This window comes from Cyprinodon variegatus, unplaced genomic scaffold, assembly GCF_000732505.1.
Source record: "Cyprinodon variegatus isolate N-32 unplaced genomic scaffold, C_variegatus-1.0 Scaffold0, whole genome shotgun sequence".
In the NCBI taxonomy this organism is placed as follows: domain Eukaryota; kingdom Metazoa; phylum Chordata; class Actinopteri; order Cyprinodontiformes; family Cyprinodontidae; genus Cyprinodon; species Cyprinodon variegatus.
Genome location: NW_015150453.1, coordinates 2,264,202 through 2,274,215, shown reverse-complemented (window position 1 = coordinate 2,274,215; position 10,014 = coordinate 2,264,202). Strand labels below are relative to the sequence as shown.

Here is a 10,014-nt window from a genome sequence, read left to right as displayed (position 1 = left end):
TTTACCGTTTGCTAACTTCTTCAAAGTTTTTCATTTTGATTCTGATGATTGTTTTGCCTTCAATCTTAATCAATCAAGCAAAGGTTTCCTGTATATTTTCTGGCACAGTAAGATTTTTTTGAAGTGGGAAAGTTTAAACATATGCATTTATTTTCAATTTTTAAGTCATCCTAATGTTAACTGCAGGGGTCAGAGTCAGCCAGAAAGAGCATTGTTCTCTGCAAGATGAGGGTCAGCCTCTGCCTCATGGAGAAGAGTTTATGTACGTACACTAGCTTGATGTTTTATTTTATTATTTTTTTTTTATTTTTTTTATTTTTTTATTGAAGTTACCTCTTCTGGGAGGAGCCTTTACTCCAGTCTGCCATTGTCATGCTTTGCTGATTAGATTATTTTCCTTTTGTCATTTTGTCTGGCTCTTTAATGTTTTCTTAACTTCCTGTTTTATTTTGGTGCATTATCGCCTTACCTATTTACAGCTCTCCCTTTGCAGCCTTCATTGCCAGTTTGTCTTTGTCAATTGTGTTGAGCATTCCAGCCTTTTGTTCTACCTTGCCTAGCAGCAATTTGCTCTACTTGTTTTTGAAAAGCCTCTGCATTTGTGTTTTTTTATTTTTTTTGCCAGTTGCTCCAACTCATTGTGCTGACTTGCATTAAATGATCATTGATTTAATTTCCCTGAGTTGAGTCTTGAATTTGAGTCCTCTTTCGGTTGCCTCATGAGAGCCATGTTTCTCAATTTAAACGTCCATCAAAGTTTGGTTGTCAACTCTTACCAATGGCTGTGGGATATAGAAAAAAAAAAACTAGTTGAACTTTATTGATCTTACATTGGAAAAATTTACCTCTGCATTCAACCCATCCCTTTTAATAGCAGTGGGCTGCCATCGTGGGGCGCCTGGGGAAAAGCCGGGGGTCAAGGGTCTTGCTTAGGGACCCAGAGTGTCAGTCTGTGGGAGTGGGGCTTGGACTCAGAACCTCAGGATTCCAAGCTCTATGCCCTAACCACAAGGCTGCCATTGCCCCCATATGTCCTGATATGACTCAGGACTGAATAAATGAGACGCTAGATTCAAGTTACAAACAATTTATTAAATTTAGCCTATTTTCTTGATATTATAAGGCTGGGGTTGTGAACACTTGGGAAATATTTATATAAATAACCCTTTGCAGATTTACATGTTTTGGGTTTCATAAGAATTTACCTTAATATTGGGGAAAAAAGTCTCATGCTAATAGATGAATAGCTGTGTCAAACTTTTATCAAACAGAATCAAGCGTTTTTTAAAACCACACTCAAAAGCTATATATATCTTAATTTATGATGTAATAAAAAGGAAGCGTATGGAATAAACAGACTACAATGTGTGCATAGAACAAAAGAGCACTCAGTTAGGATGGAGTTCATATTTTTAATTGCATTATGGCCTCTGTCTGCCCTTTCCCATCTATTCCACTCTTCCTATTACAGCCCTCCATCTCATCTCCAGTATCCTCCCTCTGCTCACTCTCTCCCTCTGTATCCTTCCTCCTTTTCTCTCCTCTCCATATCCACAGCTTCCAGTCTCCTCCCACCCCTTTTCCTCCACCCCTGGTGGCCATGTGCCCGGCCCCTTCATTAAACCCAGTATGAAAGAGACGTCTTTTGCTAGCAGTCACTCCACCAGAGCCTCTCGGGAGCCTCCCTCAGACACCAGGACACCCCACACTGACTCAGGCTTGGAACGAAGAGACAAAGCTGACTGCCAAATCTCTGTTTACTTCGCAGTAAGACCTCCGTTTGCCAAATATCTTTTTTTAAACTAACATGGAGCTCCACGGAGTGCATAAAATCTTCCATGCAAACCACTTTGGTGAGGAGAAGCAACAGATGCTGAACCTGAACCGACGCCTTGAAACCTATCTTAGTCGGGTCAAACTTCTGGAGGAGGAAAATGAAATGCTTGCAAATGAGATCAACGTTTTGAGACACAACAACCAGGGAACATTGACACGCAGGAAGGGCTTAGAGGAAGAGCTGAGACAGGCGAGACTGGAAGTGGATGCTGCCTGGAGGGACAGGGTCCTCACAGAGGTGGAAGTTCAGAAGCTTAGTGAGGAGATCCAAGCCCTGGAGCTCCAGAGGCAGAGGGAGGCTGAGGCCAAAATGCTGGCCAAGACCAAGATGGAACAAAGCAGGAAGGAGATGGAAGATGAGCAGAGGGCACAGATTTGGCTCAGGGAGAAGGTCAATCAGCTGGAGCATGAAATGAGATTCCTTATCCAAACCCATGAAGAAGATGTTGCCCACCTGGAGGCCACAATGACCCAATCCAGAGCCAAGATGATTCCAAACCTGATTCAAAGGAGCAAGCAGACACCAGACCTGCTCCAGGTGGGGCATGAGTTTTCCCAGAGGGCGACCAGAGCTTGGCAGGAGGCCGCAGAGGCCTATCAGAGCCAGTTAGCTCAGCTGGAGGAGTCTCTTGGTCAGGCCAGGAGTCGTTTGGGTCAAGTTTGCCAGGAGAAACGTGAGAGCCAGCTGAAACTTCAAACCTTGGAGAAGGAGATTGCCTCAGCTAAGGATGTCAGACTACATCTGGAGAAGACTGTAGCCCAACGCAGGGAGGAACACTGTCATCAGATCCAGCAGCTCCAGGTTAGTAATCTGCTCTAGTTTGTTTGCATAGAATGGAGGTCTTCAACAGGGGTCTGCGACCCCTAGGGGGTCCACAGAGGTACTGCATGGGAGTCGCGAAAGTTTCTTTTTTTTTTTTTCTGTATTCTCCTCTGCAATTTTTGTCCACTATTTAAAATGTGTTTAAATACACATTAAAACAAATTCAACACTCTGTAGTAAACATATGTCTTGATGTCTTTCAGTCATCAATGCACAAATTCAGTGACATACAGGAGCTCTTTCAAGCTGGGCACCATTTCATTCACAACACCTGTCCCATCAAGCAGGAATCAGAATCATAAATACTTTAATAATCCCACGAAATTACTTTTGTTACATTACTCCATCTGTTATTTAGTGACTATAGGACCAGTTTGATATAACACAATTTCATAGAATATATATATAATTAGGGAGTTCCCGCTCCATCTTGCCATCAGTTTGGGAGTCCTTGGCCTGGAAAACGTTGAAGACCCCTGGCATAGAAGGAGTTAAAGTGGAAAGTAAAACTTCCCGTAACTAAAGAAAACCTCAAACAGAACCTTACTCATTGTAAGCGGCCATGTTACCCAACAGGGATAGAGCAGAACAAGCAGACAGGAAAAAAAGAAAAGCCCTGTTCCAGGAACCCTCACTAAATTATAATTATTTCAGAATATGTCAGTTAAATGATAAAGGAACTGAACACCTCATTACAAAACTCCTCTTAAGGGTCTTCCCATTGCTCTCCTATAAAGAGATTCATGTCTGGATTAAAAAATATATATATATACAACAAAAAACTGATATTTATCATTTATATATATCATGATGTCCTTTAATTAAGGAAACATTTGCAATTGTATCTTTAAATATTTAGATTCAGTTCTATGGATGAAAAAAGACCAATTGATTCTTTGAGTTTTTACATTTTGTTGTCTGGCTGGTGTCTAACACTTCGTCTTATGCGATTAACAATGAGTCAGCTTAGGCTTTGAGAATAAAGTGAGAAACCACAGCTAAATGTGAAGTCTGGTGTATTACCAGCCCTAGAAATGATGTAACAGCAGGCAGAGTTTAGACATGTATGCTGTGGCATGCTAATTTGTTCTGACTTTGCTTAAGTCTTAGGAGATTTACTCACTAATTAAAGTTTTGATAATGAAACTAACATGATTTGCAGATATCTTCATTAACACATATTTCCGCAGACCCTCTAAATACTTTATTTCGCTTTTAAGTTCTGCTTTGCTCTCTTAGTATTTCAAATTTTAACAGACTGAAAACATTTTACTTTGAAAGCCACTTGGGGCCTCATTTATTCGGGTTGTAGTTGATTGGATTAGTTTTGGGTCACTGGGAGGTCTGAGCACACAAAGCTGTGCACTTTCTAGGCTTTTTCCCACTGTGCATCTGGATGACTGGCTTTGATATCCTAACCTAATGCCTTTGCTACCCTGAGGAAATGATAACTGAGCTCATTACTTTTCTTTTACCTGGATAGATTTTTGAAAAAATGGATCAATCATCTAAAGGACAATATTAACCCCAATTCTTTTCACCTTCAAAATATTTACCCACGAGGAAACAGCAAAGTGTAAGAATAGAATAGGAAAAGGTTCACCATGCCCACTCTGAGTGCTTCCCTTTCCTGTTTTATTTCCTGTTTTGGTAGGAACACTTAGAAGAGTTGGAGGTTGAAAAACTGGAAGTGTCCCAGCAGATAGACGACCTTCTGCAGGAGAACCAGAACCTGATGAGGCTGAAGATGTCTCTGGGTCTGGAAGTTGCAACATACAGGTAATCTGCACCAGATTTTCTTTTAGACACAAGTCCTGATAATCCAATGCAGGTATGTATAGCTCCAATGGATGTCTTAAATGTATAAAAGAGTGGAAACATGACAATGGCAAAAAGAGAGATCAGATGTTCTAACTTTAGTTCATGCTATCAGTTGAACACATTTTAAGGCTGCAGCTCAGAACCAAATCAATAACCATGCATCACTGTTAGAAGCTGTCAAACAAAGATCCGTCTGAGCCTAAGGTTGTTACTGCAGCCTCAGCTGCCTTGAACAAAGTAACATATCCTTTATAAAGCAGCGCCGCCTTACTCGTTCTCCCCCTCCTCAAAGTATTGACCCTCACCCTTTTCCTGAGAGAAGGAGAGGGTAAGACAGAACCGGTCTATAAGCTTTGGGAGTCTAGAGTATCAGGGCAGGGGAGTGGGGCAGGAGAGGACATTAGTGAAGGGCAAATCTCTGAAGCATTCACTGTTTTTGAGAAGCTGCTGGTATGAGCTGCAAGTAAACAGCAATGCTTAGCAATTTTAACAAACTAGATCGATGTAGAAAATTATAAGGGTAGGTGCTGGAATCCACATGTGTGAATAGAAACATGGGTGTTAGTGCTGCATGAGCTGCTTCCAATATCTGCTTTCAGTAGCGTGGTCCCAAGTGCCCCCCCGACTCTGTGTGTGTGTGAGAGGAATTGATGGCAGAGGCTTGTGCAGATGACTCCTCAGTGGCGGGGCCTTTCCTTCATTACCATAACAACAGACCTTAGTGTGCATTCATGCCTCTTCCCACACACAGTTCAGTCTGCAGCATCAAGTTGCTTTCACCATGTTAAGCACAAACACCATCATATTTATGGGTTAGAAACCATCCATTCTCCAGATTTGATATTTATACTCATGTTATCTCCACAGAGCTTTGTTGGATGGCGAGAGCCGTGGACGAGAGGCAGCTTTGTTAAATAAGCCAAGAAACATTTCCATCAGAGGTAATTAAACTCTAAGCCAACAAACATTTCTGACATTTAGCTTCTGCAGTGATTTATGTTGCATTAAAAAGGAGAATCTGAATGTTTTTTTATTTAAATTATCATATAATCACATAGTCTGAGTAAAAGCTCCTCACACTGACATGCTCAACACATTTTGTAATTGGTTTTAAGGGAACTTGGGAATAGAGGGACTTGGGGTAACGGGCTGACGTAAGCTCTTTTAATCCTGTAACGACAGTCAGACTGACCCCATCGGTTATAGAGCCATATGGGTTCCCTTTCCAGTAGCCTGGACATCAATGACAGGAAATGAAGATCAATATCTTCCCATTAGTGTGCAGACTAACTTGAGAACATAGATTTCAATAATGGTTTGGTCATGCAGACTCTCCACCACATCAGACAGACTTTCTTTGTGGGAATTGTATATCAAAGAAAAAATCACCTATTTTTGCAATTAATCTCACTTTTTTCTAAAAGCGTTTGTTCAAATCATTTTTTCCCCCAGCAGCTTAGTTCATTGTTTATTTATGATTTCTCTCCTTCACAGATGCAGTTCAGATTCCTCAAGGGGTTAAAAGGAATTACCCGACCCAGCTGTCTCCCAGCTTCAAGACCACTTACCCCTCATCTGTCCAAGGCAGGACAGAATCAGCAATAACTGCAACTCAGATCCTAAGCAGAAGATCTGCAGCTTTAAGAGAACCCCCAAAGATTACAAGAAAAGTTGAAGAAGCAGCTGCAGTAACGTCTGCCGCTACAGAAAGTCCCTATCCAAAAATAGTTCAGAATGGAGCAGCTGAAGACTTTAGACCAAAGGAGGTTCATGAGAAAGTCACCTATGCTGAGCCTTTATCTCCTCCTAATGAGCAAGAGACACCTGAGAAAATGTCTGAGGACGAGGTTAAAACAGATGTAGAAGCAGCGATTGAGTCTGTTGTCAGTCATACAGCTGAGTTTGGTCTCGGCAGGGAGCTGAATTTAGTGGAGAGCGCTGTTAACCATCAGCTCTCAACACCCAGTCCTGTATTATGCAGTAGCAGAATGGCAGAACCACCCTGTTACTTCTCAGATGAAGTTGAAAATGATGCAACACTTGAGGTTGAAACTGAACAAGAGAATGTGCAACAACAAATGGCTAAACCTGATGCATCAACAAAGGTAGATGAGGTGTTCAAAGAGGTAGTGCAAGATGAGACTTCAGATTCAGAAACAGAAGCAATGCTTGAAGCAACGTCAGAATCCAGGCCAAGCAGTCCTGAATCAGAAAGAGAAACACAAGAAAATTATTCTATCCAAGACAAAGACCATAGACCTGATGAAAGCATGTTGAATGTCGATGTGGGAAAAGAGTTTAACATTTCCAAAGCGGAGACGAAGGGAAGCGAAGATGAGGATAAGTTGTATCCTGATGGGGAAGAGATGGATACATGGGACAGTGTAATCGAGAGGAGAGTCAGTGAAGGGACAGAAGATGACAATGTCAGAAATGAAGGGAATAAAGAACATGCTGAGCCAGAGGAGGATATATCAGCAAAAGAACCAGAGTTGGAAAACAAGAACTTCAACCAATCAGGCAACATGGCCTCTGTGCTCCAACAAGTAGATGGAGACCAAGAGCATGTTCCACCTCCTGACAAAGAAGATGAAGAGGATGAAGAGGACACGCAGAATGTCTCTGTGTCATGGAAGACCGAGCGGGAGAGTGACAGCTATGCTCAGGAAAACACCCTCGCTGACACTCGTCCCCTGATCCGATACAAAAGTGATGACACTGACGCCAACACTCAGGCGTCGCACTTCGACGAAAGTGAGTCCAGTGATGGTGAGCAGGAAAAGAAGGCGGGAGAGGCAGGACCGGGAACATGGGGTGACGGCAAGCCAAAGACTTTCGGAACAATGGAAGATCTTTGTGAAGAGGTGGAGGAAGAGACCGTAGATGATGACTATAATCTGGGATACACTCATGTGGAAGAAAGGGATGTTGAGCAAAGTGAAACAGTATGTGAGGATCGTGAACTGGTGAATGAGACAGAAAATGTTGCAGTTGTGAGTGGCATAGAGGAACATTCGGAGGAGGAAACAGAAGAACTTACTGGAGCCACTGTACAAATGAATACAGACTATGATGAGGAGCTGGACACAGACAGACTAGTGGAACAAGAATTAGAAAAATTGTCAACAGATAGTTACAGTGCTCATTTTGCACACGAGAAGTCTGAGGAAGATATATTAGAAATGGAACAAATATCCGTGAAGGAAACGGACAAACAAGAAGCTTCAGTTTACACTGCTCACTTTGAGTCTGAAATTAAAACAAACTGGGAATCTTCAGATATTAATGAGGTCTCAGACAGGCAACCTTTCACCGATCCATCGATGGAAACACATTCGACAAACAATTTGACTGAAGAGGCAGTGAAAGAACAAGAAGAAACAGGAAACCCAGCAGTCAATTCTACCAGTGAGCCTGAAATGCAGGTTAATAGTGAGTTTGGACCCTTCACTACAATCACTGGAGAAGCAACAGAGAGACATCTGTTCAGCGATCTATTTGCTGAGATGCATTCCACAAACGACCTGACTGAGAAGGTACTGATTGAGCAAACAGAAACTGACAAAGCAACAGAAGAGACATATACCAGTGAGCCTGAAATGAAGGTTAATAGTGAGTTTGGACCCTTCACTACAATCACTGGAGAAGCTACAGAGAGACACCTGTTCAGCCATCTATTAGCTGAGATTCATTCCACAAACGATCTGACTGAGAAGGTACTGATTGAGCAAAAAGAAACTGACAAAGCAACAGAAGAGACATATACCAGTGAGCCTGAAATAAGTGGGGAACATGATCATGTGACTTCCCTGATAGTTGAAGATGAGGCTTTAGAGACGCAACACTTTCCTGAACCATATGTTAAGATGTATTCAGCAAACACTCTGACTGAGGACGGCACCCAACATAATGATCCAGAAGCTGTAGATAAACCAGAGACAAGAGAGGAGGACGAGGAAGACAATAAGATGTCTCATATAGAGGCAACAGAACACCAATCCAGCCTGGAAGATGTGTTCAGCAGGTCAGGTGTGAAGGATGTTAAGAACATACAGGACAGAGGCTCTGTGTTACTGGAAACAGAAGATCTGAAGCCTCTGGAAGACTTTGATGCTCCCCCTGAAGTCACTGAGGCGTTACCTGAGGAAGTAACATCTGTCGTAGCTCAAGAACATCACATTGAAGATGCTGAGAACGTTCATAGGTTTGCTATAGATGGAAAAACAGCTGAATGGAATAACGCAGGAAAGGAATCTGAAAAGAGTGATCAGGAGAAACAAGAGCCAAAGAGCGCAGATGCACAAGAATTATCAGATGATGACATCATCATACACCAGGAAGAGCATGTGGAAGTGTCCCCTGACAGAGCCTTGAACGAAAACGATATTTTCATAGTGAAGGATGCGACAGAGAGCAGTTTCCATGGCCACTTCAGCTCGGATGGGAAGAACGACTTCTGGGTGTCCTCCTTGGAGACTGGTGCCACATACCCACCAGGGGAGGCCTATAAAGAGGCCGCTGAGGTAACAACTGATAGTCAAGGATTTAGTGAAAACATTGATGGAGGGAACTTCGAGAACCCAAAGGTCGTTAACGGGAACTCAAAAATGCATACGGACCCATCTGGCCTGGATCCCATGAAAGAGCAGGAAATGATGAGCAGTGAAGTGAAGAAAGCGTTTTGTAGAAACGAAGGAGAGATAGTCCATTCAGAGGAATCAGATGTTGAGGCTGAATCTTGGTCATCTGGGGAAGAGACAGTCTAAAGAACTAGGTAAATCAGCCTTTTAGACGCAATAGGAAGTCATCAAGGGGTACAATGTGGGTTTTCTTGTTGCATATGAAACCAAAGTTGCCTTTGTGCTTTTCTTAGAAAATAAACAACCAGCCTGTTAACGTCCACTACCTTAAATGTAAACAGATATCTAACATTTTTCTTTTGTTCCGCTGTCTACATTGTTCTACAACCTTCTGTATGCATGTTAAAAAAGATGCATGAGAGAAGAGCATGTTAAGAGAACAACGTATCATTTGAAAGTCAAAACAGCCATTGATCACTGCCTGTTTGCTATTGATCATTTTGCTGTTTAATAGAAATCAATTAAGGCCAGCTGGCTAGGATTCCTCGTAGTGCTTCCATTTCATAGGAACAACAGTTTCATTTCCATTAGCTTACAAATTACTCGACTTTGCATGTGTTGTTCATGTCATAAGAATAATTGATTGGTTTTTCATCCCCCTGTAAAAGCTCATTAAAGCTGTGGTAAACGTAAAGTAGAAAATAAACTGTAGACTCATTATGGTTTTCTGTTGTTATTTGCCCAGAAGGAGCCTCAAAGCTTTGATTAAATCACTGCAAACAGATTAGCATCAAAAGTGTTACTGTTCTACCATATTACTGATATTAATTCTGCTCAAAACTAATTAAAACCAATTTTGACTGCATGGCTCAGTTATACAAACCATTTTAACAGAGGTAATATTGCTACATGTTCCATGCTAGAACCATGATGGTAACAGGATGAATCTCAAAC

The 10,014-nt window shown here is 41.9% G+C and overlaps 1 protein-coding gene across 1 annotated transcript; it reads left to right on the top strand.

The window, feature by feature from the left end:
• The first annotated feature begins 1,642 nt into the window (after nt 1-1,642).
• nes (nestin) lies at nt 1,643-9,778 on the top strand. The gene is made up of 4 exons (XM_015375378.1): nt 1,643-2,638; nt 4,314-4,438; nt 5,348-5,421; nt 5,975-9,778. Exons 1-4 carry the CDS (start codon nt 1,808-1,810, stop codon nt 9,244-9,246), a joined length of 4,302 nt encoding a protein of 1,433 aa, XP_015230864.1. The 5' UTR covers nt 1,643-1,807; the 3' UTR covers nt 9,247-9,778.
• The last annotated feature ends 236 nt before the right edge of the window (nt 9,779-10,014 follow it).

Excerpts from the sequence above, each read along its gene's own strand:
- nes (XM_015375378.1), top strand. The coding sequence starts at position 1,808 with ATGGAGCTCCACGGAGTGCATAAAATCTTCCATGCAAACCACTTTGGT. Across the intron at positions 2,639-4,313 it reads ATCAGATCCAGCAGCTCCAG|GAACACTTAGAAGAGTTGGA; the intron begins GTTAGTAATCTG and ends CTGTTTTGGTAG. Across the intron at positions 4,439-5,347 it reads CTGGAAGTTGCAACATACAG|AGCTTTGTTGGATGGCGAGA; the intron begins GTAATCTGCACC and ends TTATCTCCACAG.